The sequence below is a fragment of the Lepisosteus platostomus genome, chromosome 13, assembly GCF_059453375.1.
Source record: "Lepisosteus platostomus isolate fLepPlt1 chromosome 13, fLepPlt1.hap1, whole genome shotgun sequence".
Classification (NCBI taxonomy): domain Eukaryota; kingdom Metazoa; phylum Chordata; class Actinopteri; order Semionotiformes; family Lepisosteidae; genus Lepisosteus; species Lepisosteus platostomus.
In genome coordinates, this window is record NC_142623.1 from 13,393,474 (window position 1) to 13,421,333 (window position 27,860).

A 27,860-nucleotide genomic window follows, 5' to 3' on the forward strand; every position below is an offset into this window, starting at 1 on the left:
GGAGAGTGTGCTGTGTGTCTTGGGGAGGGGAGAGTGTGCTGTGTGTCTTGGGGAGGGGAGGGGAGAGTGTGCTGTGTGTCTTGGGGAGGGGAGGGGAGAGTGTGCTGTGTGTCTTGGGGAGGAGAGGGGAGAGTGTGCTGTGTGTCTTGGGGAGGGGAGAGTGTGCTGTGTGTCTTGGGGAGGAGAGAGGAGAGTGTGCTGTGTGTCTTGGGGAGGGGAGGGGAGAGTGTGCTGTGTGTCTTGGGGAGAGGAGAGTGTGCTGTGTGTCTTGGGGAGGGGAGAGGAGAGTGTGCTGTGTGTCTTGGGGAGGGGAGAGGAGAGTGTGCTGTGTGTCTTGGGGAGAGGAGAGGAGAATGTGCTGTGTGTCTTGGGGAGGAGAGAGGAGAGTGTGCTGTGTGTTTTGGGGAGGGGAGAGTGTGCTGTGTGTCTTGGGGAGGGGAGAGGAGAGTGTGCTGTATGTCTTGGGGAGGGGAGAGGAGAGTGTGCTGTGTGTCTTGGGGAGGGGAGAGGAGAGTGTGCTGTGTGTCTTGGGGAGGGGAGAGGAGAGTGTGCTGTGTGTCTTGGGGAGGGGAGAGGAGAGTGTGCTGTATGTCTTGGGGAGGGGAGAGGAGAGTGTGCTGTGTGTCTTGGGGAGGGGAGAGGAGAGTGTGCTGTGTGTCTTGGGGAGGGGAGAGGAGAGTGTGCTGTGTGTCTTGGGGAGGGGAGAGGAGAGTGTGCTGTGTGTCTTGAGAGGAGAGTGTACTGTGTGTCTTGGGGAGAGGAGAGGAGAATGTGCTGTGTGTCTTGGGGAGGGGAGAGGAGAGTGTACTGTGTGTCTTGGGGAGAGGAGAGTGTGCTGTGTGTCTTGAGGAGAGGAGTTTGGGAGAGGAGATTGTGCCTTGTGTCTTGGGGAGAGGAGAGGAGTTTGGGAGAGGAGATTGTGCCTTGTGTCTTGGGGAGAGGAGATGGTGCCGTGTGTCTTGAGAGGAGTGGAGAGTGTGCCGTGTGTCTTGGGGAGAGGAAGAGAGGGGGTATATTAAATTCTGTCTCAGAGAGCGGAAACCATGTTGTGCTCACTCTCGGGGAGAGATGAGGGTGCGCTCTGCTCTACTGCAATTCTAGGAGTGAAGCAGCCCAAACGCTCCCCTCCTGCTGGTCATTCTCAAACTTTGCTGTCTGCGTCTCAAAGCCAGCCTCACGCCCTCCATCTCCCGGTGGGCGGACATCACCAGCCGACTGCGAGAGAGAAAGAGAAAGTGTCCTTTTAGAAAGGGGAGGGGGATCTAGGGTAACCAGCAGCAGTGTGCACGCCTGTGTGAGACGGGTTCCCTGACTCTAGGGCTGCCTGCTGGAGAAAAAGGACTGTCCCTCCCCACAGTAATTTCTGAAAGGACACTCACTTCAGCTGCGACAGCTCGGCAATTACTCCGCACACCCGCTCCGTGGCGTCTTCAAGCTCCCTGGGGGGGTCTGGGGTAGTCCTTATCTCACTGCAGGTGGACAGGCAGACCCAGTGAGAGACACTCAGAGAAGCGCAGCGCAGATGTTCAAGTAGGTGTGCAAGTGAATATATATACTGTACTTGTGTACAGTCCGTTGCATTGAAATTCTTTTAATGAACTAAATTATATATAACTTTTATTTACACCTTCATGTTAAATAGGTATATTGAATGCATGCAATGTTTTACTATTATAAATATAATTAAATTAAATAATTAAAAAAAGACACAGCAAGAGTCAGACAGACAAGAGACAGTCACAGAAGATTCGTGCTGACAATGGGCTACCCCTGTCCCTCAGTCTCCTTGTCTCTCCCTCACCACAAAGCCATGTCTTCCAAGAGGGGGTCAGGCAGTGAGCTGACACGGCTGCAGGCTGGGTAAGGCCCAGGCTCAGGGCAGCTTGCAGCGATGGTCCTGGGGCTCTGTAACTCTGGGCAGTCCTAAGAGAGCAAGAGGCACAGGGTGCAGGGTGCTGGCAGACACAGAGGATGAAGAGATACATCACAATGACTGAATCGGAATCAATTACTTAACCAGAAACACTGTTTACTCACCTGAGTGCTGCAGTACTCGATTAACTCCGAGTCGCAAGGCACAGGTCTCTCCTCACAGCCAGGGGGCGCCCCTGGGCCACTGCTCAATGTGGTAGCAAGTGTGTGCACGTTTCTGGGGTCCTGGGGATCCCCGTCTGCACATTCTTCCCTCTCCATGTCCATCTCTTCAGTGGTGGAGAGCCCAGAACCTGTCAGCTCCATGAAAGCTTGTGGACGGGGGTTCTCTACAGTAGCAGAGTGCACCCCAACTTCCCCAGCTGGGGGGCACTCAGTGGATGGCCTCTCCAGTTCAGGTGTGAATTTTCCACAGCCGGTGGTGACTCCTGCCCCGGTGAACCAGCTGCCGGTCGGGAAATCACAGGCGTTTTCGGGCAGGACCTCGAGCTCAGGAGAACACAGCTGCTTCTTTGCACACACTAACGGGGGCGTTCCTCGTCCTCCCTGGATTCCCACTTGCGTGGGAAGAGCCCCAGTTTCTTCTTCCTCCTGTGGAGCGCTGATGCTGTTCTCCCAGGCGCTGGGCGACACCAGGCCTGAATTCCCAGAGTGCCCAAGAGCCACTCTCCTCCCAGGGTGCCTGTCCTCCAGACGATACACCTCACTGACGTCCTGCTTGTGCGCCGCCACTCTGCTGAAGGAGGGCTTCCAGAACCCCCTGGCTATGCCCTCCATGATATCAGGGGGGCCCTTCGCCCCTCTTTGGAAGCACTGTACCCCAATTTCCGAAGAGAAAGTGAGGTTGACCTTGGCGCGTACATTCATCACCGCCACAGGTGAGGAGTCTGGGCCAGGGTCTTGAGGAGTACCCCCAGCTCTGCTCTGCTCAGCTTTGCCAGTTGCATCTTTCTCCCTCATACGGGCGTCAGGTGTGCCCCATCCAACCCCAGCTGCGACAAGGGCTTCAGAGGTCACCTTCACCCCCCCCGAAACAAGGTGGTTAGATCCCGCTGTGAGAAAAAGAGGCGGGATTGTGATACAGCTTCCCGGCTCAGCTCCGGCCTCAGTCCCGCTTCCCAGGATGGCGCAGGCCAGGCTTCCTGGCCCCTCCGCAGAGGGAACGCCGCGCTGCACTCGCAGGGTTCTGTCCAGAGCGACGGCACCTGGCTCAGCGCTGCACGGATCAAAACGACATGTCCACTCCCTGTAGACCAGGAAGCCAGCTGATTCCACTTCCTCTTTCCTGTGGTCTTCCTCCTCTGCTTCTGTGGCTCCGTTTCTCCAGTACGGGCCCCCGTGGATCTCGGCCTGTCCTTCCGGCTCTTCCCTGCTCTCTCCCAACTCCCAGTCGCCCCTCCTGGATTTTCTGTATCCTGTCTCTCTGGGACAGTGGCTCGATCTTTCCCCTGCCAACTCTGTGCACCTCTGTCCCTCGAGCTGGCTCGCCACCCTCCCCTCATCGGCACGGGGCGCACTCTCTAAGCCTGCTGGGTCAGTCCTCTCTGCCACCCCAGCTTCTTTGTCATCTACCCCCCGCTGCTCTGCGCCCACCTGCCCGTCCCCCGCGGGGTGGCTGTGCTGGGGCGGGTCCGAGAGTGTCAGGCTGGTCTGGGTGTCTCCAGCGGGTGGCTCAGTGTGTAATGCCAGGTTGTGTGGGCCCGGAGCTGTGGACCAGCCCTCCTCTGCTGTCCTGCACGCCATCTCTTCCACATGAAAGGCATGTTCCTGCCCTGCACCCCCTTGCGTGGCCCCAGAAATATCTTCTAGTGCAGGTGCCCTGCGGCTGGGGTCCTGTTCCTGTGCCCCCCCAGATCCCTGAGCAGCAACCTCCTGCGGAGCAGACAGAAGGGTGCACATGGATTCAGAGGAGGAAGCCCCAGAGTTCTCCAGCCTATTGCCTGGAGCAGCTGGACCTCCTGCCTCTGGGCGGGGCGTTGTTGCAAGGTACTCTTGCTCTAGTCCCCCACTGCTATCTGTTTCGATATGTTCCCCCCTCTCTGAAGCATGGCCTGGCACCCCCGAGTCTTCACACATGGTGGTAGGGTCTGCCGGAGCTGGATGGGCTGGCGAGATGATGTCTGCAACGGAGTGATCCACTTGCACAACCTGAGGGGGAACCACAACAAGTAATTAACTCCAGTTTTACATAATGTAAATGCTTCTGAGCACTGAAAATAAAATAGTAAAATGTTCATAAATTGATCACAGTTTACAAACACAATCACAAATCATTTTATCATCTAAATTAAACACAGTCTCTCGGCTCGATGCTTTGAGAACTCAGCTGAAAATGGACAACACACGAAAGAAAAAGCCAGAGTGGCCCCCTGTATCTCTTGAACACAGCCCCGAACCCGGGCTCATAGCCTGTAGAGCCTACCTGCCCCCTGAGAGAGGATGCGTTCCCTCTTGGTTTCCTGAACACAGGCACGAACCTGCTGTCCTGCAACAACACAGCAATACAACACAGTACAGCACTGCAGTACATACCAATATACAGTACCATCATACAACAACACAACCCCATACTGCACAAACATAACAACACTACTCAGTACAACACTCAGGAACATGCTGACACATGACAGCAAACCCCCACACACAACACAACATAGCACTGAGGAACACACTGACACTGGACAGCAACACAACCCCATACTGCTCAACAGTACAGTACATTGACACAACACATTACAGCACTGCAGTATATAGAGATGTAAGTGGGACCAGTAGGGGGCGCTCATCCTGCAGTCTGTGTGGGTCCTAATGCCCCAGTATAGTGACGGGGACACTATACTGAAAAAAAGGCGATGTGCCTCCAATAAGATGTAAAACCGAGGTCCTGACTCTCTGTGGTCATTAAAAATCCCAGGGTGTTTCTCAAAAAGAGTAGGGGTGTTTCCCTGATGTCCTGGCCAAATTTACGCCCGGTCTTTACCAATCATGGCCTCCTAATAATCCCCATCTCTGAACTGGCTTCATCACTCTGTTCTCCTCCCCACTGATAGCAGATGTGTGATGAGTGTACTGGTGCACACTGGCTGCCAAAGTACCATCCAGGTGGGGCTGCACACTGGTGGTGGAGGGGATCCCCATTACCTGTAAAGCTCTTTGAGTGGAGTGTCCAGAAAAAGCAATGAAAAAGTGGTAAACCTGCTGGTGTAAAATTTCTCCTGGAATGGAGATGAACAGAAAAGGATGGACCCCCAGTGTGAAGAGGGGTCTAGTGGGTGAGAGGCGCTGTGAGGTTACCTTGGTCAGAAGTCCTGAATGTTGGTTAAGCCCACCAGCTCCTGTTGGCCCCCAAACAGCACTGCACTGAGGCCTGAACACAGTACAACACACAGCTGTACTGAAACTGTTTAACACACTCTCTCACATACTGAGGCCTGAACACAGTACAACACCCAGCTGTACTGAAACTGTTTAACACACTGTCTCTCTCACACACCGAGGCCTGAACACAGCACGACACACAACTGTACTGAAACTGTTTAACACACTGTCTCTCTCACACACTGAGGCCTGAACACAGCACGACACACAACTGTACTGAAACTGTTTAACACACTGTCTCCCTCACACACTGAGGCCTGAACCCAGAATGACACACAGCTGTACTGAAACTGTTTAACACACTTGAACAGTGCAGTCACTGCCTGTCTGTACCCCTGTGAGCTGCTGGGCTCTGTAGTTGCGTCCACAAACTGCAGCTCCCCTGACTGTCCAGTGGGGATGCCCTCCTCCCTCTCAGAAAGCTTCCTCTTCCTGCTCCTGCTCCTGGGGGGGCAGGCTCTGGGCTCCCGGCTGTCTGCTAGGCGAGGTGGTAAGGCACAGAGAGGAAAGGAGTGATACCACACCACCATATTATAATAATAATTAATAATTAATAATTGCTTACACTTATATAGCGCTTTTCTGGACACTCCACTCAAAGCGCCTTACAGCTAATGGGGACTCCCGCCACCACCACCAATGTGCAGCCCCACCTGGATGATGCGACGGCAGCCATAGTGCGCCAGAACGCTCACCACACACCAGCTATCAGTGGGGAGCAGAGCAGCGTAATGAAGCCAATTCCCCCAGCCGGCAGAGGAATCCTACTCCATTGGGCCCCTGAGCAAGGCCCTTAACCCCAACTGCTCCAGGGGCGCCGTACAATGGCAGACCCTGCGCTTTGACCTCAAGCTTCTCTCCCTGTCTGTGTGTCTGTGTGTCTCATGGAGAGCAAGCTGGGGTATGCGAAAAGATAATTCCTAATGCGAGAAATTGTAAAGGGTTAATAAAGTGATGTTAAGTAACTGATGAACTGATGGATTCCAAAGCATATAGCTATTAAAATAAAAATGAAGCCAATTCATAGGGAGGGATTATTAGGAGGCCATGATTGGTAAGGGCCAATGGGAAATTTGGCCGGGACGCCAGGGTAACACCCCTACACTTTTCGAGAAATGCCCTGGGATTTTTAATGACCACAGAGAGTCAGGACCTCGGTTTTACGTCTCATCCGAAGGACGACGCCTGTTTACAGTATAGTGTTCCCGTCACTACACTGGGGCATTAGGACCCACATGGACCACAGGGAGAGTGCCCCCTGCTGGCCCCACTAACAACCTTAGTTATTCCTAGGAGGTCTTCCATCCAGGTACTGACCAGGCGCGCACCTGCTTTGCTTCAGTGGGTTGCCAGTTGTGAGTTGCAGGGTGATATGGCTGCTGGCATTGCCATAATATTACACTGTACATTAACTGGTTTGACAGATGCTTTTATCCCAACCTAATCACAGTATAGAGAAACCTCCTTGTGAATTTAGCATCCATCCACCCACCCCAAGAAAACTGCTGATCCCTGGAAAAGTGAGGGATATCCGGACCCCAAGACAGAACGACACCAGGGGCAGCCCAGAGACCCCAGTCCAGCACAGACACACCAGGGGCAGTTCAGAGCCCCCAGTCCAGCACAGACACACCAGGGGCAGTTGAGAGCCCCCAGTACAGCACAGACACACCAGGGGCAGTTCAGAGCCCCCAGTCCAGCGAAGACACACCAGGGGCAGCCCAGAGTCCCCAGTGAACTAGGTCAGCATCACAGCCTGAGGAACAGTGAGCCTGTCTCCCAATAATGCTCCATATGTTTTTATATGTAAACATCTTATGATTGTGGCTTTATTGTAAATGTCTGTAGATTTTGTTTTTGTTTTATGCTAACTGTATTTGTTTTGCATTGGCAACACTGATTGTACTCAGCGGTCATGCCCACAAAGCACCTTGAATTGAATTGAATGTCTCTGGGAGGAAACTGGAGCAGCTGGAGAAAAACCCCACAGACACAGGGAAACCATGCAAACTCCGCACAGAAGGCACCCCAGTGGAGAATCGAGGCCAGGACCCGCAGTGCTGCTGCAGCAGCCCAACAGAGTTCCCCTTCAGTCAAACTTCTCTGTGTGACAGCAGGCTGGCAGCCGTTCCCTCCTCTCTTCTCCCGGCCTGTCTGACAGGTTCTCTCACTCCACCACCTGTCTGAACCCCTGGTTGGAGGCTGTTGAACAGGAACAGGCTGCGCTGTTCGGAGGGCTGACATACAGGATGGGCGTGTACCCTGCTGAATCGCGACAGCGGTGCTGCACAGCTCGGTAAGGTCAAGTAACACAGAGGGCTGGCATGATGAGGCCGGTTCTGTCCGAGCGGGTCTCGAATGAAGTCGAACATAGGAATAAAACCCCTCAGACTCTCTCCTACCTGCGGCCTGTCTCCTGGGCATCGTGGCGCCGACCCGGGTCTGAGAGTCACTAAAGGGGAGACAAGGCGCCGGTCAGTACCCAGCACACCGCCGTGCCCACCCCAGCCTCTGTTGACACGGCCGGTTTGTTCATATTTCTGTATTTCTGTTAATGTCACCTCGCTGGGCGCCGCTCCGCTCTCCCCGCCGCGCCAACCGCCGTCCGCGCCCCTTGTGCCCGCGAGCCCCCCGCCGCCCGAGGGAAGACCGGCATATCCCAGCATGCAGCGCGCTGGGGCTGCGGGTCAGAGAGCGGCTCTGTTGAAGCCACCTTCAATGAAAAGGCTTTAATTTAAAATAAAAAGGCTTCCAAACTACACAGAGGCGCTTTATTTTATTTCTATATTCCCTTTAATCCCAAACACATACGGAAACAGAATACTTAGGTTTCGTAAGAACCCGGCTATGCTGTTGGAAGACGGCGGTTAGCTGTAGAGGAGCGGAAAACCAAATAAAGCTATACGGAGTAGACAAACAGGTACAGCGTGGTTATGAAAATAATTCGCTTTTACTTTATATCTATTACACGTTTCCGCCCTTGTACTGTACATAGATAAGCCTCATGATTCGTCACTCCTCTCTGTTCTTGGGTTCATGATTAGGATTTAGCACTTCAGATTGCCACCGAGGTTTCTGAACCGTCAGTTAAGCGGGAACGGTTAACATCTGTTCCTGCACCAGAGCATCGAACCGGTCCATATCGTTCCGGGCTGAAACTGTACAGTATCTATTGGCGCCATTCTTTACGACAGTGAGGGCACAAGCGGGCGCATTTCTGTGGCGTCGGGTGCTGGCATGTGCCGTAAAGTGTCGGGGGGGCTCTGTTGCTTGGAGACGCAGACGGAGCGAGAGGGAAGTAGGAAGAGAGTCGCAGCGGCTGGAGGTCGGATGTGATGGTAATAATGTTGTTTATGTCGCCAGAAATACAGCGCGATAGCAATTAATAAGCCCTTTGAGTCGATAAACTCCTCTGGCGACAGCAGCACACCGGGGACCAGGACAGCCACAGGCCGTACCTGAGGAGAGCGCGACACACAGAGTTTCCCGTGGCTTTAACCGTGACAGCGCCGTGAAGCCGTGACCTGTAGGCAGGGCTGTTGCCACTCGAGACTATTACCTGCCGCAGCTATCTGTAAGCGGAAGAGTAAAGTGTATTCTGAGCTCCTGCGTGTGCTGTCGTGACCGTTCCCCGCAGACTGCGGACCTGTTCATGCAGTCCGGAGGGGGGTCTCTGGCGGCTGCTGTCGCTGTGCGTGTCGCCCAGAGCCGGTGTGTGAGGGTCTCTCCGTCGTGTCCTGACACCTGTCTCGACTTGCAGAGCCGCTGGCGGGGGTGACGTCAGCGCTATATCGCGATTCAGACCGGAGTTTCTGTCGGCATGAGTCGCAGTCGGCCCGCTCGAAGCAGGGGACAGGGAGCCGCGGCAGCCAGACAGGTGAACCTGCAGGACGGGCCAGCCCGCTGCTTCCAGAGCCTCTCTCTCTCTCTCCGGGCCTCTTTCTAGTACTGTACTTAGTGTCGTGCATCAGCAGAAAACCCCAGCAACCCACTCACTCTCTCTCAGTGCAGTGTTAATGTACTGGAGTGTCCAGTCAGTGTGTCTATATGAACCCCTCTCTCTCAGTGCAGTGTTAATGTACTGTAGTGTCCAGTCAGTCAGTGTGTCTGTATGAACCCCTCTCTCTCAGTGCAGTGTTAATGTACTGTAGTGTCCAGTCAGTCAGTGTGTCTGTATGAACCCCCCTCTCTCAGTGCAGTGTTAATGTACTGTAGTGTCCAGTCAGTCAGTGTGTCTGTATGAACCCCTCTCTCTCAGTGCAGTGTTAATGTACTGTAGTGTCCAGTCAGTCAGTGTGTCTGTATGAACCCCTCTCTCTCAGTGCAGTGTTAATGTACTGTAGTGTCCAGTCAGTCAGTGTGTCTGTATGAACCCCTCTCTCTCAGATGGGGCTGCTGCTGGACCTGTCTCCAGATGGAGAGGACGATCCTGAAGGGAATGATACGGAGCTGCAAGCAGAGCTTCTGGCTCTCGTGGGGGATGATGGGACGGCTAAGAAGCCGAAAGGCAAAGGTAAGTGAGTCAGGGAGCCCGTGATGTCAGCGATGCGCTGTGTGCGTCTAATAACAGACTTGCTCTCCGCCTCTTCCTCTGTACCTTGCAGCCCCATTGCCCATGGAGGATATAGAGCACATGGCCGCGCTCTGCATGAAGGATCTGGATGAGGAGGAGGAAGATGATGGAGATCTGGAGAGTGATGCAGATCTCATGGTGAGCCCCAGGGGGCGCCGTTTCCTCAGCTGAGATACACTGTCTGGGATGAACTACATAACCTTCTCCTCTGCCCTGCAGGCTGAGCTTAACGAGGTCCTGGAGGAAGAGGAGGAGGCAGAGCCCCCCCCCGCCTGCGCTGCCCCTGCCCCCCGCATCTCCCCAGGCACTCCCACTGCCCCTGGGGGGCTGGAGTCCCGCCTGTCCGCGAGGATTGACATGTATCAGACGGCCATCAGCAGCGCCAAGGCAGCGGGGGAGAGCAGCCGGGCGCGGAGATGCGAGAGAGGCTTGAAGGTGGGTGGGGACATCGGGGGAGGACATGTCTCTTACAACCGGCCTGCAACTCATTTTCCACATCTCCCCTGTTCTCCCAGACTCTGCAGTCCATGCTGGCGTCCGTCCGGAAGGGGAAACCGATCAATGAGGATGAGATCCCGCCCCCTGTGGCCACAGGCAACCACCCTGCCCCCTCCGAGCCCCCCACCTCGGCGGATAGGACCCACAGATTGGATGAGCCAATCAGAGAGCAGGACCAGCAGCAATCCCAGGAGGCGCCCGTCCCCTGCTCCAAAAGGAGCGCCCCTCCCACCTTACCCAAACCCAGCCTCCTGCCCCCACCACAGCGTTCCCTAGCAACGACCCCAGAGACGCCCTTAATCTCCCCTCTGACCCCCAGTCAGCCTGAGGGACCGGAACATACAGGTGAGAGTCTTCACAGGAAGACAGGAAGCAGTGGAAGGGTGATGAGAAACTGGCCCCGGTGGCCTAACTGAGCCTCTGTCTGTCTGCTGGTGTTTTGCAGGGGTGAAGGCGGTGCTTCTAAGCAGGCAGAGGGAGTACAAACTCGCAGCTTTGCAGGCCAAGCAGAGTGGGGACACCGAGCTGGCCAAGAGACACTACGGAATCGCCAAGGTACTGCACTGGCGCCGCCTGCTGTTCCCCAGCTGCATGCACTCGCCAAGCACACACCATTCCTTAACATCACGTCTCATACAGGTCAGATACTTAAATACCTGCCGGAATCAGGACAGATATCAGTCCTACTGGGGGAGGAAACTGATTAGAGTTGCAGCCCAGAAAGTGATCTGCTGTCATTGCCTGAGGGACAGACGGTGATAAATGCTGGCAGAGTGTCCGACCACGGCGAGAGACAACAAGGAGAAACAGACACGGAAGAAGTACAGGCTCAGTGTCCTCAGCCTGGCCATAGAAACTGGACACAGAGACCTGACTGTCCAGAGAGGACAGGCTCAGTGTCATCAGCCTGGCCATAGAAACTGGACACAGGCAGACCTGGCTGTGCAGAGAAAACAGGCTCAGTGTCCACAGCCTGGCCATAGAAACTGGACACAGAGAGACCTAACTGTCCAGAGAGAACAGGCTCACTGACCACAGCCTGGCCATAGAAACTGGACACAGATAGACCTGACTATCCAGAGCAGGGGCTCAACTGGACACAGGCAGACCTGGCTGTCCAGAGAGGACAGGTTAGAGAGGACAGGCTATGCTCCCACTGCCAGTGGGGACAAGTGGGGACAGAGATGCACTTTCTGCTGCGGTGTGAGAAATACTCTGGGATTAGACATTCTTTCCTGAAAAAACTCAAATCCTACTGGGGGAGGAAACTCAACAGAGCTCCAGCCCAGTATGTGATGATGTTACAGCTGTAGAAACAGAGAATTAGGGTCTTTAATAATAGTATATTATTGTTCTCAGTGTTTGCTCATTGTTATTGCTTTGGGAATAAAGGTAACTATTTCAAAAGGTAGTTGAATTTGAACAAATTTGAGCCCTTTAAATAATTGGCAGCTATTGTTGTCACTGTCTATAAATGTTTGCTCTTGCTAATTTTCATTGCTTTAGAAACTGTGATTCACCACCCACGACAATAAACCTCTTTGAATTTGAATTACATTTTGCTAGAGAAGAAATCTTTGTACCCCAGTCCTAGATAACTGCACCACCAATCTATCAACCCTGATAAGACACACTCATAAAAACAGATTTAAATCACTTCAAAAGCAGCTCAGCTCTCTGCAGTACTTGGCCACAAACATCTATCATCTCTGCCTTTAAACCGTGGAAAACCCCAACATACAGATACAAATCGTTGATATTTCTGAAATGAAACAACAGATACAGTGCCTTGCAAAAGTATTCAGATCCTTGACCAATTCCCTCATGTTACTGAATTACAAATCCTACATTGAAATTGAATTTTCTGCAATATTTTTATTTCGTACGTATTAAGTACTGAAACTCAAAGTTAATTATTTTAATGTGACATTGTTTTATTTTAGAAAATATTCTTAAGAAAAATACAAAAAAGAAATATGCTGTTTGCATAAGTATTCAATCCCTGTGTTGCGGACGCTCTGGTTTTACACAGGTGAAAAACAATTGTCCTAACAAGGACGCAGTTGCCTTACAATTGGCCTCTACCTGTGAATCATTAAAATAACTGCCACGTTTTCTGGATAAAACCCCTGCAGTTAAGGGATCATTATTCAGGTTGTAAATCTGGACAGCTATGAAAATGTAAACTCAAGAGCATTCCAAAGAAGTTAGAGATAAAGTAAAACAAATGCTTAAACTAGGGAAAGGGTACAAAACAATGTCCAGGTGTTGGGATGTCCCAGTGGGCACTGTGTTAGTTCAATTAACAGGAAGTGGAAGCTACATCAAACCGTCCCTCAAAACTCTCTGCACGAACAAGAACCCAGTTGCGATGTGGGAAAAGATTTTGTGGTCAGAAGAGACCAGGATAGAGCTTTTTAGCCAAAATTCAAAGCGAGATGTGCCCACTGCCCACGTCTCAAAAAACACCACACCTACAATGAAGTATGGTGGTGGTAGTATCATGCTGTGGGCCTGCTTTTCATCAGCAGGGATTGGGCATCGTGTTAAAATAGAGAGAAGAATGGATGGTGCAAAATACAGGGAGATACTGCATGAGAACCTGCTTCAGTCTGCTAAAAAACTGAGGCTTGGGAGAAAGTTCATCTTTCAGCAGGACAATGATCCCAACCACGAGGCCAAAGTAACACTGGAGTGGCTCAAGAACAAAAAGGTGAATGTCCTACATCGGCCCTGTCACAGCCCTGATCGCGATCCAATTGAGAGTCTGTGGCGCTATTTGAAAATTGCCCGAACACCCTGGAGCACATCTGCCTGGAACAACGGGCCAAAATCAGTCCTGAACAGTGTGCAAAGCTGGTACATACTGACCCCCAAAGACTTAAAGCTGTTACTGCTGCAAAAGGTGGCTCTACAAAATATTAAAATGTGGGGGTTGAATACTTATGCAAACAGCATATTTCATTTTTTTTATTTTTTTTAATAATATTTTCTAACATAAAACAATGTCACATTAAAGTAATTACTTTTGAGTTTCAGTGCTTTGAAATCAAAATATCACAGAGAACAAAATTTCAATGTAGGATTTGTAATTCAGTAAAATGGGAGAATTGGTCAAGGGTTGTTTCCAGAAAAGCGCAATATAAGTGTAAGCAATTATTATTATTATTATTATTATTATAAGGGTCTGAATACTTTTTCAAGGCACTGTAAGTTCATGGTATGAAGAAAAGTAAAGACTGTTCTATCTGTGAGTATTGTTAGTTAAATACGACTCAATAATTAACGTAGCATTCAGATGATGTATAGAAGGCACTGTCCTGTTTGAGCTTTTGATTATACAGGTGAGCAAACAAATTGCTTACTGCTGGATAGTGATACCTGAACTGGGATTTTTGTTATGAAAAAAACTTGAGTGATCTATGTATCTCTTGAAGCATTCTGTGCTTAATCAAGTCAGTGTGGTTCAGTCCTCTTGGGTGAAGTGAAATGAGTGGATTGGGGGGATCGGTGAGGTGTTGGTTAATTATGCTTGTTAAAGAGCTCTGAACTTCTTATCAGCCTGTCATTGTGTGACGTCCAGTGTCAGAAGGTCAAAATGAAAAACTAAGAACTTAAAGCTTCTTAGGATTTTAGCAATGCATGCAAGCTACAGGGAAGTGTGAAGGTGAGAATCTTTACACTGATGTACCTGAATACAGGTGTGTGCTGTGGCTCAGGTATGCTCATGTTGTAAAACTACAGTTTTAGACAGGGTGGTGCCAGAATTGTCAAATTTCTCACATCTTTCCCACTCTGTTTGACAGAAATTTGATCCCATCCTGGAGGCTGTGGACAGAGGGGAGCCGGTGAACCTTGGGAGTATACCTCCCCCTCCTGGTCAGTTTGTGCAACTCCACCATTGAAAACGTCTAGCTGCACTGCTGCAGGACTGACTGAGCTACAGCTCTCTCTCACTCCCTCTCTGTCTCCTTAGCTGTCTCTCCATCTTTCTCTTCTTCTCTCTTTCTGTCTCCCTAGCTGTCTCTCTTTCTCTCCTCTCTCTTTCCCCTTTCTCTCTCTGTTTCCGTGTTTTACCCTGGCGGTATGAAAGTGTTATCTTGTTGAAAATAAGCACAAGGAGGAGCAAACTGGTCTGCCGGTGTTGCTCTTGGCTTGTTTATAATCTGTAACCACCCTGATCCAGGAATCTCCCAGGAGGAACTGTGCAATGTCTTATTCCCCGAGAAGGCGGTCAGGGTTCAGTAACTTCCTGTCTGTGTCTTTTTCCCATTTCCAAGGAGATGCTGTGATTGACAGCCCAGCCCCTCCTACCCAGCCCCCAGCTCCAGCCCCCCCAGCAGCGCCACCTGTGGCGGACACTGGTAGGATCACGTGGAGGCTGCCCACTGGGAAATCCACGAGCGCATTATCTTAACTTACCACTTCTGTGTTTGATTGATCCGATTGCCCTGTGGCCGTTCTCGTGCGTTATCGATGATGTTGAGGGTGGTTCTGTCTGTGTGCGCAGCGCCACCCGCCCCCCGCAACGTCGGCGAGGCTCTGCAGCAGCGCCTGGAGAGATACCGCGTCGCCGCGGAGACGGCCAAGAGCAAGGGAGATGAGCGCAAGGCCCGCATGCATCAGCGCATCGTCAAGGTGAGCACCCCCTGCAGTGCCGCCCGGTCGCTGGGCGAGCCCAGGGCCTCACGCAGATTCAAACCCGTCCCCCAGCACCCACCCTCAGTGTCCTCAGCCCCGTCGGGCATCACTGTGCGCTCCGGCGCTTCGCTGCAGATGAAGAAATCCGCTGGGGTCACTTTGTGGATCATGTGAAACTCCTCGGTAAGGCCTGGGCTAGCACACAAGGCTCTCAGGTCTGGGCTAGCGCACTGCCTGAAGCCCAGGAGTGTGTCTGGAGGCTCTCAGCTCTGGGCTAGCGCACTGTCTGAAGCCAAGGAGTGTGTCTGGAGGCTCTCAGCTCTGGGCTAGCGCACTGTCTGAAGCCAAGGAGTGTGTCTGGAGGCTCTAAGGTCTGGGCTAGCGCACTGTCTGAAGCCCAGGAGTGTGTCTGGAGGCTCTCAGCTCTGGGTTAGCGCACTGTCTGAAGCCCAGGAGTGTGTCTGGAGACTCTCAGCTCTGGGCTAGTGGACTGTCTGAAGCCCAGGAGTGTGTCTGGAGCCTCTCAGCTCTGGGCTAGTGGACTGTCTGAAGCCCAGGAGTGTGTCTGGAGCCTCTCAGTCTGGGCTAGTGGACTGTCTGAAGCCCAGGAGTGTGTCTGGAGGCTCTCAGTCTGGGCTAGTGGACTGTCTGAAGCCCAGGAGTGTGTCTGGAGGCTCTCAGGTCTGGTGTAGCTTCTGTTGAAGTCTGAGATGCTATACTGTGTGTGACCAAGGGATTCTATACACACTGACTTGACCCTCTCTCTTTCTCTCTTGCAGCAATACCAGGACGCCATCAAAGCCCACAAGGCTGGCCGCCCGGTCAACCTGTCTGAACTGCCTGTCCCCCCAGGTAACTACCTGCATTATCTTTCTCTCCTGTGTTAGTCACTGCCCATCTGTCTCTCTCTCCTGTCTTGGTCTCTGCCTGCCTGACTGTTTCTTCCTCTCCCTCATTTGCCTGCGACTGTGATGCTGGAATTTTTTAATAACTTTCTTTATACAACCTCAAAGCAGCTTTGTGGAGTGGTGTGGGGTGAACCACTTGGAACTGAATGTTACAAAGACAAAGGAACTGGTGGTAGATTTCAGGAGGAAAAAGGTCAAACCTACTCCTGTCTACATCCATGGGAGTGGCGTGGAGATGGTGGACTCGTACAAGTACCTGGGAGTGCACATCGACGATAGACTGGAATGGTCTAAGAACATCGAGGCCATCTATAAGAACGGACAGAGCCGACTTTACTTCTTGAGGAGGCTCAGGTCCTTCAATGTGTGTAGTAAGATGCTACACATGTTTTATCAGTCGGTGGTAGCGAGTGCCATTTTCTACGCAGTGGTGTGCTGGGGCTCTGGGATTAGAGCAGTAGATTCCAAAAGGCTGAACAAGCTCATCAGGAGAGCGAGCTCTGTCATTGGGTCTGACCTGGACCCCTTGGAGGTAGTGGCTGAGAGGAGAATGATGTCCAAACTGGAGGCCATCATGGACAACTTCTCCCATCCCCTCTATGACAGGCTTGCAGGAATGAAGAGCACGTTCAGCAATAGACTGATTCACCCACGGTGCGACAGGGAGCGCTACAGGAGGTCATTCTTGCCGTCTGCCATAAGACTGTACAACGCATCCACCTTGCGTCTTGGCAGAGGCAACAGCGACAGTGACCTGTTTCTGGACTAAACGCATATACACATATACTGCTACATCTGTTCTCTTTCTTTTTCTTTTTCTTTTTCCCGTTTACAACCACTTTTGTGCAATATATGCCAGGGACCTGTGCAATACATTTATATTTATATTTATATCTATGGTTACATCTATATTTATATTCATACGTGTGATACGATTTTCTGTGTACTGTTCTGTTCTAGTTTCCTCTTGTGTGTCCGGACTGTGAGTAACTCTTGTATTGTATTGTATGTATTGTACTATTAGTATATAATTCGTTACACTGTGGCTGTGTTGTGTGTGTTAAGCTGCTGTTGCACTGCAATTTCCCTCACGGGATCAATAAAGTATCTATCTATCTCTCTTCATCAGGCTGCCCTCCAGTACAGGGGTCAGAGGGCAGTGGTGGAGATCAGAGCATCATGGGAGTGCTTGAGACAGCTATGAAACTGGCCAATCAGGATGCAGATGCTGAGGAAGAGGAAGGGCCAGGGGAAAAAGTGATGAAGGTGAGAATTTGGGGGTGAGATTTGCAACTAGCCCCCTCCTCACTCTTACTCACAGCCCCACCTTTTCCTCTCCTCCAGCCCGAGGTACAGCCAGTTGCCAAGCGACAGGCAGGATCAGCCCCGTCACGCCCCAGCCTCCAGGCCACCCGTGAGGGCGGAGCTGACACCCCTAAACCCAAGCTGGGGGCGAAGGGTAGGAGTCAGTGTTGATTGAGTTTGTCTGTATGCCGAGGTCGGTATGTCACTGTGTTATACCAATATATATTAACTGTTATTATTGTGTTATTACAGCAAGTTTTTTAATGTTATTACTGTACACCAGTATATTTTACTGTTATCCCAATGTATGTTATTGTGTTAATACGCTGTATATTATTATGTATATTAGTGTGTTATTTTCGTGTATAGTGTGTGTGGCTCATTGTGTTAGCCCAGTGTATACTACTATGTATGTGATCTGTTATCCCCAGGTATATTATTGTCATTACAGTGTTACTGTGGTGTGTTTCACTGTATTGTCCCGTTGTATATTTCTGTGTTATTACACTGTATGTTAGTGTTATTCCATTGTTACTGTAGCGTGTGTGCCTCGTGGCATTACCCTGGTGCACATCACTGTTTTCTCACACTGTTATTGCACCTGGAACAGAACCCCTGCAGTACTGTTACTATGTGGCTCTGTCTTGCAGCCCAGCAGCAGCTGGACTTCCTGCAGACTCGCAGACAGCAGTTCCTGCGCGCAGCGCTGCGCTCCAAGCAGCAGAAGGACCTGCAGGGGGCAGCACTGCAACTGCGCCACGCTAAGGGCCTGGACCCCATGATAAATGCGGCCAAGAGCGGGCTGCCTGTCGACATCACCAAGGTAACCGGCGCTGCGGTGATAAGTGACTATGGCAACGCGCCAGCGGAGGGGTGGGTCTGGGATGGGTGTCTCACTCCCATGTCTCTTTACTGCTGCCTCTTCCACGCTCAGGTGCCTCCGGCTCCGGTCAGCGTGGACGACTACACCCTGGTCCAGTCACGCAGCACACCGGTGTCGGCCCGCAGCGCCGAGCAGTACGCCCAGCTGATGGACCGCCTGAGGCAGCAGCACAAGGTCGGCAGCTGTGACCGTCTCCGGTAGCCCACTGTCTGCGTCGGAGAGAGGTGCTGACTGTCTCTGTTTCTCCGCAGAAATGTCTGAGTTACTCTGAGCAGTTCACACACCTGGGCAATGTCACTGAAACGAGCAGGTCAGTCCGTCGCCCTGCATCTCTGTGCCTGAGCCCATCCCTCTCCCTGTGTCCAGCTCGGATTCACCCCCTCTCTCCCTCGGGCTCAGGTTCGAGAAGATGGCGGAGGAGTGTATGAAGAGCATCGACGTACTGAAGCAGGCGCTGCAACATGGCTGCCCTGTTCCCAAGCACCACACAGAGGAGAGGACCTTCAACATCATTAAGTCAGTACAGCTTCCTGACACACTAATGCACCTTCACCACCATGGAGTCAGTACTGCTCCCCGACACACTGACGCACCTTCACCACCATGGAGTCAGTACTGCTCCCCGACACACTGACGCACCTTCACCACCATGGAGTCAGTACTGCTCCCCGACACACTGACGCACCTTCACCACCATGGAGTCAGTACTGCTCCCCGACACACTGATGCACCTTCAACGCCATCGAGTCTGTCACCGTCACTGACATGCCAAGGAGAAGTACATGTTATATCCTCTTCCTGCATATTTTCTATTCACTCTTCCTCTCCCCTTGCAGGATCTTCCCTGAGCTGAACAGTAACGAGCTCCTGCTGACGATAGTGAAGGGCATCAACCTGCCAGCGCCCACAGGTACAGCGTCACTTTCAGCGAGATATTGCTCTAGGAGCAATTATTAGGGTGTGCACAAATTCTCAAGCTGTACAGATGTGTAACAACTGTGATGTATTCATGTCTGTGGCTCTTTCTGACCAGGGCTGTCGAACGAACTGGACTCCAGTGTACGGTTTGAGTTTCCCTTTCCCAGCTTGGTAAGACACACGCGCAGCCACACACAGACCCACATACATGCAGACATGTGCAGACACGCATACGCCTGTTCTAAATTCTCTGTGCCTGGCAGACCTGCTGCCCGCAGGACTGCATGTATCCTGCAGGAGCGCCTGTGTCTGGCAGACTTGCTGCCTGCAGGAGCGCGTGTGTCCTGTAGGAGCTGTCTGTTTTTTTGTGCTCCACTGACCCTGGTCCTTTTGGCCTGTTTCCAGGAGGAAGCCCAGAGAGACAGGACGCACACAGTGAAGAACACCAACTGCCCAGGTACTGTCCCACTGTGTCACTGTGTGTCACTCTAACACTATAACATTCTGAGACACTTGACCACTCTAATCCTGTATCACACTGTATCACCCTGTCCCCCCTCACAATGCAGAGTTTGGGGAGAATTTCAAGCTCAACATCAACCGGGGTCATCGGGCATTTAAGAGGGTTGTCCAGTCAAAGGGCATCAAGCTGGAGGTTGTCCACAAGGGGTGAGTCTGTCTGTCCAGCATCTCTGTGTGTGTGTGTGTGTGTGTGTGTGTGTGTGTGTGTGTGTGTGTGTGTGTGCAAGCAGTGCTGATACAGTGTGTCTGTCTCTCCTGTTTGTATGCATGCTGATGCAGTGTGCATCTTCCTGTCTCCTGTCTCGGAGTCCATGCATGCGCAGACGCAGTACTGAAGCAGTGTTCTTTTCCTGTCTCCTGTCGCAGTGTGTGTGTCTCTCCTGTCTTTGTGTGGGTGTGCGCCGTTGCAGTGCTGATGCTTTGTCTGCCTGTGTCTCTGGTGTCTTGGTGCGTGTGTGTGCACACAGATGCAGTGCTGATACTGTGTGTGTCTCCCCAGTGGTCTGTTCAAGAATGACAAGGTTGTCGGCACAGTGCAGTTGAAGCTGGAGGCCCTGGAGTCGAGGTGCGAGATCAGAGAGCTGCTGGAGGTGAGAGGCGCGCTGGTGACGCACTGCTTTGTGATATACACACCTGTGAAGGCCTACTCACAAGACAAACTCTGACTGTCTGACTGTGTGCGCAGGTGCTGGATGGCCGCAAGTCCACTGGGGGGCACCTGGAGGTGCGAGTGCGGATCAGGGAGCCTCTGGGTGGACAGCAGCTGGAAACGGTTACTGAGAAATGGCTGGTCATTGACCCCGTGCCCCTGCCCTCGGTGAGAGAGACCTGGAAAGAGACAGGATCGTGGTCTAAATCCATCACTCTTCAGTTGGCTTCAAACTGTTTGACACATAGATCATATTCCCAGTCTGCCACGTCCAGTGGGAGAGCAGGGTTGTCAGACCTGGGCTTGCAGCCTGGACAAGACCAGAGTCTTGGCATTCCAAAAAAAAGTCAGGTCTCAGGGGAACAGATACCACTTTACCCTGGGGAACAGATACCACTTTACCCTGGACATAACTGTCCTGCCACACGGCTCACGCCTGGGCCTGGCGTCGCTGTCCTGCCACACGGCTCACGCCTGGGCCTGGCGTCGCTGTCCTGCCACACGGCTCACGCCTGGGCCTGGCGTCGCTGTCCTGCCACAAGGCTCACGCCTGGGCCTGGCGTCGCTGTCCTGCCACACGGCTCAAGGCTGGGCCTGGCGTCGCTGTCCTGCCACACGGCTCACACCTGGGCCTGGCGTCGCTGTCCTGCCACACGGCTCACACCTGGGCCTGGCGTCGCTGTCCTGCCACACGGCTCAAGGCTGGGCCTGGCGTCGCTGTCCTGCCACACGGCTCACGCCTGGGCCTGGCGTCGCTGTCCTGCCACACGGCTCACGCCTGGGCCTGGCGTCGCTGTCCTGCCACACGGCTCACGCCTGGGCCTGGCGTCGCTGTCCTGCCACACTGTTCACGCCTGGGCCTGGCGTCGCTGTCCTGCCACACGGCTCACGCCTGGGCCTGGCGTCGCTGTCCTGCCACACTGCTCAAGGCTGGGCCTGGCGTCGCTGTCCTGCCACACGGCTCACGCCTGGGCCTGGCGTCGCTGTCCTGCCACACGGCTCACGCCTGGGCCTGGCGTCGCTGTCCTGCCACACTGCTCAAGGCTGGGCCTGGCTTCGCTGTCCTGCCACACGGCTCACGCCTGGGCCTGGCGTCGCTGTCCTGCCACACGGCTCACGCCTGGGCCTGGCGTCGCTGTCCTGCCACAAGGCTCACGCCTGGGCCTGGCGTCGCTGTCCTGCCACACGGCTCAAGGCTGGGCCTGGCGTCGCTGTCCTGCCACACGGCTCACACCTGGGCCTGGCGTCGCTGTCCTGCCACACGGCTCACACCTGGGCCTGGCGTCGCTGTCCTGCCACACGGCTCAAGGCTGGGCCTGGTGTCGCTGTCCTGCCACACGGCTCACGCCTGGGCCTGGCGTCGCTGTCCTGCCACACGGCTCACACCTGGGCCTGGCGTCGCTGTCCTGCCACACGGCTCAAGGCTGGGCCTGGCGTCGCTGTCCTGCCACACGGCTCACACCTGGGCCTGGCGTCGCTGTCCTGCCACACGGCTCACACCTGGGCCTGGTGTCGCTGTCCTGCCACACTGCTTATGTTCTGCTGCACAAATTAAGGCTGCTATTCCTTCCTAACTGATGTACAAAAGAGCATAATATTTTATCCTCTTATAAACCACTGACCCTCCCTCCTGCCAACTCAAGGCCCTGGAGAGCCCCCTCAGCCAGCTGGTCCTGAAGCTCAGTGACACCAGCCAGCCTCAGGACAGCAGAGCTATACAGCTGAAACAGCACCAGCCAAACAGCACAGGACCCACTGGGACACTCGCATACAAACACAACACAAAGTGAACAACAGTACCCCACCCACTGGGACACAGACTGGGGACAGGGGTGAGAGAGGAGCAGGGCAGGGGGGTGAAAGGCAGTTTAAGTAACAGAAATTGTTGCTGCGGTTGATTCAGTTCCAACATCTTTTTATACTTTATTGCAATCTTGCTGTCAGGTGTCCATCTCCAAATCCAGACCCCCTGGAGATCCGGTGAAGGACTCCAGACCCCCTGGTGATCCGGTGAAGAACTCCAGACCCCGCGGCGATCCAGTGAAGAACTCCAGACCCCCTGGAGATCCAGTGAAGAACTCCAGACCCCCTGGAGATCCAGTGAAGAACTCCAGACCCCCTGGAGATCCAGTGAAGAACTCCAGACCCCCTGGAGATCCAGTGAAGAACTCCAGACCCCGTGAATCCAGTGCCAGGTGAGCTCCTGTCTGTTTGTGTGCCTGTGACAGGGGAGAATTTCCCCCAGAAGAGTGAGACTGTGCTGACCTCTTACTGTTGGTATTGTGTGCTGAGTATGAGCGTGAGTGTGCATGTGTGTTTGTATGAGCAAGCCCTCCAGTGATACTAGTGAGGGACTGCAACCCTGATGTTGCCAGTGTGAGTGAATTGAGAGAGAGCCTGTCTCTGCAGTCAGTGTCTGGACAGAGAGAGAGCCTATCTCTGTGGTGCCAAGTATGTGATCTCCTGTCACGGCTTGAGGAACAGTGAGCTTGGTTCTCAAATATGTTCCATGTGCTATGTGTTGTATGTAAATGTCCTATGATATTTTTGTATTGTAAATGCTGTATTCACTGTCTATGCTTTGGCAACACTACAATTTACCGGACATGCTAATAAAGCTGTTTGAACTTGGATTTGAAGAGCAAAGAGTGTGTCTCTTCTAGTCAGTGTCTGGAAAGTGAGAGGGTCTCTCTCTCTTCTGCGGTCAGTGCTGTGTGTCGTTTGCTTGCAGACCCTCTGTCTGTGCTGTGCTGTAGCACTTAACCCATGAGCTCCTCCAGAACCACAGACAGTGACCCACAGAGCCAAGATCCCTGATGCCATTCGTCAGTGATGAACACCTCTTGTTTTGTCTCCCTGGTCCCTCTCTGTCCCTTCCTTTCCAGCCACTCCGCCTCCTACAAGCTGCACAGCCTGAATCTGCTCAAGTATGACAAGGACAGACTGGAGAAGAAGGTTGGTCTCTTCATCTCTGTCTCTTTCTGCCTCTGTCCATGGTCTTGCTTTTTGGTGTAATAACTTGTGTCTGAAGATTTTTTACATTCAGACTATCTGTTTAGTAGTTAGTAGTTAGTAGTTCATTGATCTGAGGATCTTGTCCTTGTTCTGTTTCCTGAAAGAAGCCAGATTATTGGCTTCCAGACGTGGCTGACCAGCTTGTTCCACACTCCCTTCTATAATTATCTGGTTCAGTTTCGGCCCCCTTTCTGTCCCTGGTCTGGGAATACTGGCTCTTGATTTCTGCTGGGAGAGCTTTCCCTGGTCTGGGAATACTGGCTCTTGATTTCTGCTGGGAGAGCTTTCCCTGGTCTGGGAATACTGGCTCTTGATTTCTGCTGGGAGAGCTTTCCCTGGTCTGGGAATACCACCTCTTGATTTCTGCTGGTTGAGCCGTCCCTGGTCAGTGTATACTGGTGACACAGTACAACACCACACAGAGTAGACAGTACATTACAAACATAATTATAACAACAGGACAATCAATATGTCGTGGAGAACAATTAATGTGTAGTAGTGAAAAAAAAACATGCCAAAGGTGCACAGTGCAGACGTGCATTGAGTCTGAGGCATTGCAGTTAGCTGTGAAGGGTGTGTACTATGAGTACTGCAGTGAGGGAGAAGCTGTTCTTAAGCCTGGTGGTCTGTGCTTTAATGATGTGGTACCACTTGCGCAGGGGGGAGGACAGTTTGTGGCCGGGATGGTTGGGATCCTGAATGATGGATTGGGCTTTATTGCAACAGAGGATGGTGTGAGTCTCACCGATTGATGGTGAATCACGTCCTATAATCTCTGTGTCGTTGCCACAAACCTTTGTAGTGCATCTTTGTCGTGCACGGTAGTATTGCTGTACCACACAGTGATGCCACTAGTGAGGACACTTTCTATGGTGCTGCGGTAAAAGTTCATGAGGAACTTCTTCCCCAAACTGCATTTCTTTCAGCTCCGCAGAAAGTACAGGCGCTGTTGTGCCTTTTTCAGGCTGGCTCCAGTGTTGTGAGACCAAGCCAAAAGTCGCTGGAGATCTGCAGACTGAGGAACCTGAAGCAGCTGACTTTTTCCACTGCTGTGCTATTGATGCTGATTGGGGCGTGACTCCCTGTGGGTCTCCTGAAGTCCACATTGAGCTCTTTTGTCTTGTTGATGTTCAGGGCCAGATTGTTGTCAAGGCACCGCCTTGTAAGATAATTGTGGTGGTGTCATCTGCAAACTAAATAGTGTGGTTGCTGCTGTAAGTGGCTGTACAGTCGTGGGTGAACAAGCAGCCTTGGGGAGCTCCCATGTTCAGGATCGCTGGAGAGAAGATTTTCCACCACCTGAGGTCTGCCTTTCAGGAACTTCAGCATGCAGTTGCATTTCTCTGCATGACACACTGCTGTAGTCCTACCTGCAGTGTTCCTCTCTCTGCCTGTGCCAGTCGATGCTGTTCCTTTGGGAATGATGTTCTGAACTGAGCTCTTTCCTGGGCCACCAGTCCTTTCTCTCTCTAAGTCTGGTGTCTGACTCTCTATCTCTCTGGTGTCTTCCAGATAGCAGAGTGCCGTCATTCCAGGCGCGATCCTCCCACCGATCTGCTGTCCCAGTACCAGGATGTGTGCCAGCGAATCCAGTGGCAGCGCGGACTGCTGGAGCACCCCTCTCCCACCCTGCAGCGTGGTACGGACCCCACACACACTGTCTGCTGGCATTGTGTATGTGTGTGAACAAAGCGCAGTGCAGTCTGGCTGTGTGTATGTGTGTGAACAAAGCGCAGTGCAGTCTAGCTGTGTGTATGTGTGTGAACAAACCGCAGTGCAGTCTGGCTGTGTGTATGTGTGTGAACAAAGTGCAGTGCAGTCTGGCTGTGTGTGAGTGTGGACGAGGTGCAATGCAGTGTGTGTGTGTGTGTGTGAACAAAGAGCAGTGCAGTGCAATCTGGCTGTGTGTGAGAGTGTGTGTGGACAGGACGCAGTGCAATCTGGCTGTGTGTGTATGTGCTTGTGTGTGAATTTGTGAACATGGCAGTGTTTGTTACACCATTTCTCTCTGATCTGTCCTTCAGATTATGAAGCAGTGCTGAATCACTTCAGGAAGAGGCTGGAAGAGTCAATCAAACAGTACAGCACTGAGGGCAACAGGGTGAGTTACTGAGTGAGAATGGGCCATTACTAAGAGGGAGAGAGACCGGAGCATTACTGAGGGAGAGGGAGAGAGACCGGGGCATTACTGAGGGAGAAAGACCGGGGCATTACTGAGGGAGAGAGAGAGAGAGACCGGGGCATTACTGAGGGAGAGAGAGAGAGAGACCAGGGCATTACTGAGGGAGAGGGAGAGAGACCGGGGCATTACTGAGGGAGAGGGAGAGAGACCGGGGCATTACTGAGGGAGAGAGAGAGACCGGGGCATTACTGAGGGAGAGAGAGAGAGACCGGGGCATTACTGAGGGAGAGAGAGAGAGACCGGGGCATTACTGAGGGAGAGAGAGACAGAGACCGGGGCATTATTTAGTCGCTGGGGGTGATCGTTCTTCTCTTTTTCACAGGAATCTGCTAAAGAGGCTCTGGGCCGTCTGAGGCTGGTGGAGAGTGAGGTGAGTGATTTACAGCTCCTAGTTCTAATCTCTAAATCACTGAGGACTGTGTATGGAGCATCAGTATACCTGTGACATACAGCAGCACTGTATCTGCTGATCTTCACACCTTATCTGCTGATCTTTACACCTTTATCTGCTGATCCACACACTGTACCTGCTGATCCACACATTGTATCTGCTGAACCACATATTGTACCTGCTGATCCACACACTGTATTTGCTGAACCACACACTGTACCTGGTGATCTTCACACCTTTATCTGCTGATCCACACACTGTACCTGCTGAACCACACACTGTACCTGCTGATCTTCACACCTGTACCTGCTGATCCACACGCTGTATCTGGTGAACCAGACACTGTACCTGCTGATCCACACCACGAGTAATCTGTCTGCCTCTCTCTCTCACAGATCGAATACCTGGGGAAGAGGCGTCCAGTCTGAATTGAGGGGAGGGTGGCAGTGGAGGAAGGTTCCTGAGGTCAAAGCTGGGATCATGTGCAAGCTGGGACATGCTAACACTGACCTGCATATTAGGACACGCTAATGCCGATGTGCACACTGGTACACACTAACTGACACACACACTGGTACACGTGAATGATGACTCGTGCTGGTGCACACTAACGCTGGAATGCACACTAGTACACGCAAGCACTGGTACATGCTAACGTTGAGGTGCACACGCACACGCTGACACAAGCCCGCTCACACTGGTACACATGCACACTTTACACACTACACACGCTGGCATAGAGCAGTCTACACACACACGCCTGTACTCATGTCTCTGTGGGACCCTTATTTTAATGCACCTGGCTGTTCGCTACAACCCCAAATCAGACTCCACATGGGGTGACGACAGACCAGAACAAACAGCCTGGGCTCCTTCAGGTTCCAGGTTTGTACATGCGTCACTGGCCTTGTCAGGACCCCTCAGCTGTCTGTCAGGAGTTACCGGTTCAGTGAGGAGGGACACTGTCTCAGACACACTCACACCTGCACCGCCTGTCACACACACCTTCCTGTTCCTTTTCAGAGGGAGAGTAGGGGGTGTTGACTCTTTACTTTGAGAGTAGGGTCTGCTTGTTTTTGCACTACATGTTCGGGGCTGGTTTCTGATGAGATTCTGCACAGCCACAGGACCGCGCTCAGCAGCCTGAGCCAGTGGGGTCCCGTGGGCAGGGGCCGGGTCCAGACTGGGCTCTGTCACCCCGATTCTCCACGTCAGGGTGCTGCTGGGATGTGGGCGCTCTCCCTCCTGCTCGACACCAGGAATAAGCGGCAGTGTCACACTGAAAACATCCATGACAAAACCCTGTCCTGAGTTTTCAGACACTGGTATATATAGAAATAGTCCTCCTGCACCCACTAGTGCAGTGTGACCCTGTCACTGTGACCCGGTTCACAGGATAGCTGCCCGGCGCTGTGACCCAGTTCACAGGATAGCTTCCCGGCGCTGTGACCCGGTTCACAGGATAGCTCCCCGACGCTGTGACCCGGTTCACAGGATAGCTGCCCGGCGCTGTGACCCGGTTCACAGGATAGCTGCCCGGCGCTGTGACCCGGTTCACAGGATAGCTGGTGTCACAGGTGTCACAGGCCAGAAAAACCACACGCCTAGAATATCAGACATCAGGATTGTTGAATGCCGGGAATATCAGACTGGGAAAGGCTGCGCTTCAGTGGCTGAGCTGCTGAACGAGGTCTCTGTGCTCAAACACTACCTTGGCTTCCTCTGCTCCTCCTGAATATTCTGTATAATAATGGGGCTGCTGGGATAGATTTGTATGACGAGATTGCTATGAAATGTTGTTATAAAATGAATAGAATATTAAAAAAAACATTGTGAAATAAAAAGTAATTGAAGGCATTTGATTTAATGCAGAGCCCAGTGTGACCTGTTCTGTGCTGTGGGTCGTGGGGTAAATGTGTGTGTTGAATGTTGTGTGGACAGGAGTGTGTGTTAATGTGAATTTTGTCCAAGCTGCGTGTGTGTGGTCTGGGCTGAGCACCGTGACACTGAGGAGCTCCTGTACATGTTAATAATTGCGGAAAGATACTTTTATAAAGTAAACCAT

General features: G+C 52.5%; 2 protein-coding genes across 7 annotated transcripts; one reads left to right on the forward strand and one right to left on the reverse strand.

Annotated features, from left to right (window-relative positions):
• Positions 1-776: 776 nt before the first annotated feature.
• LOC148649958 (uncharacterized) lies at positions 777-8,416 on the reverse strand. Of its 4 annotated transcripts, XR_015925978.1 has the most exons (10): positions 7,872-8,416; positions 7,713-7,762; positions 5,644-5,788; positions 5,227-5,299; positions 4,355-4,417; positions 2,038-4,080; positions 1,802-1,923; positions 1,380-1,469; positions 924-1,215; positions 791-877 (listed from the first exon to the last, which is right to left on the reverse strand). XR_015925978.1 is itself a non-coding variant. In XM_088603218.1 (9 exons), the coding sequence occupies exons 1-9, from the start codon at positions 7,964-7,966 to the stop codon at positions 1,098-1,100; spliced, it is 2,796 nt and encodes a 931-aa protein (XP_088459344.1). In that variant the 5' UTR covers positions 7,967-8,416; the 3' UTR covers positions 777-1,097. The 4 variants fall into 4 exon arrangements, 3 of the variants coding, with proteins under 3 accessions (XP_088459344.1, XP_088459345.1, XP_088459343.1); XM_088603218.1 differs by having other exon boundaries at positions 777-1,215; positions 5,644-5,785; XM_088603217.1 differs by having other exon boundaries at positions 778-1,215.
• Positions 7,763-27,639, forward strand: cc2d1a (coiled-coil and C2 domain containing 1A). 3 transcript variants are annotated; one of them, XM_088603216.1, is made up of 29 exons: positions 7,763-7,784; positions 9,071-9,187; positions 9,697-9,823; positions 9,915-10,021; positions 10,103-10,318; positions 10,399-10,726; positions 10,827-10,936; positions 14,188-14,260; positions 14,662-14,745; positions 14,892-15,019; positions 15,802-15,874; positions 17,060-17,196; positions 17,275-17,389; positions 17,886-18,058; positions 18,170-18,292; positions 18,370-18,428; positions 18,518-18,634; positions 18,955-19,028; positions 19,152-19,207; positions 19,442-19,493; positions 19,606-19,705; positions 20,058-20,148; positions 20,244-20,375; positions 22,152-22,402; positions 23,093-23,162; positions 24,735-24,861; positions 25,247-25,323; positions 25,727-25,774; positions 26,191-27,639. In XM_088603216.1, exons 2-29 carry the CDS (start codon positions 9,131-9,133, stop codon positions 26,221-26,223), a joined length of 3,138 nt encoding a protein of 1,045 aa, XP_088459342.1. In that variant the 5' UTR covers positions 7,763-7,784; positions 9,071-9,130; the 3' UTR covers positions 26,224-27,639. The 3 variants fall into 3 exon arrangements, with proteins under 3 accessions (XP_088459342.1, XP_088459340.1, XP_088459341.1); XM_088603214.1 differs by lacking the exon at positions 7,763-7,784 and adding an exon at positions 8,556-8,648; XM_088603215.1 differs by lacking the exon at positions 7,763-7,784 and adding an exon at positions 8,655-8,836.
• Positions 27,640-27,860: the final 221 nt, after the last annotated feature.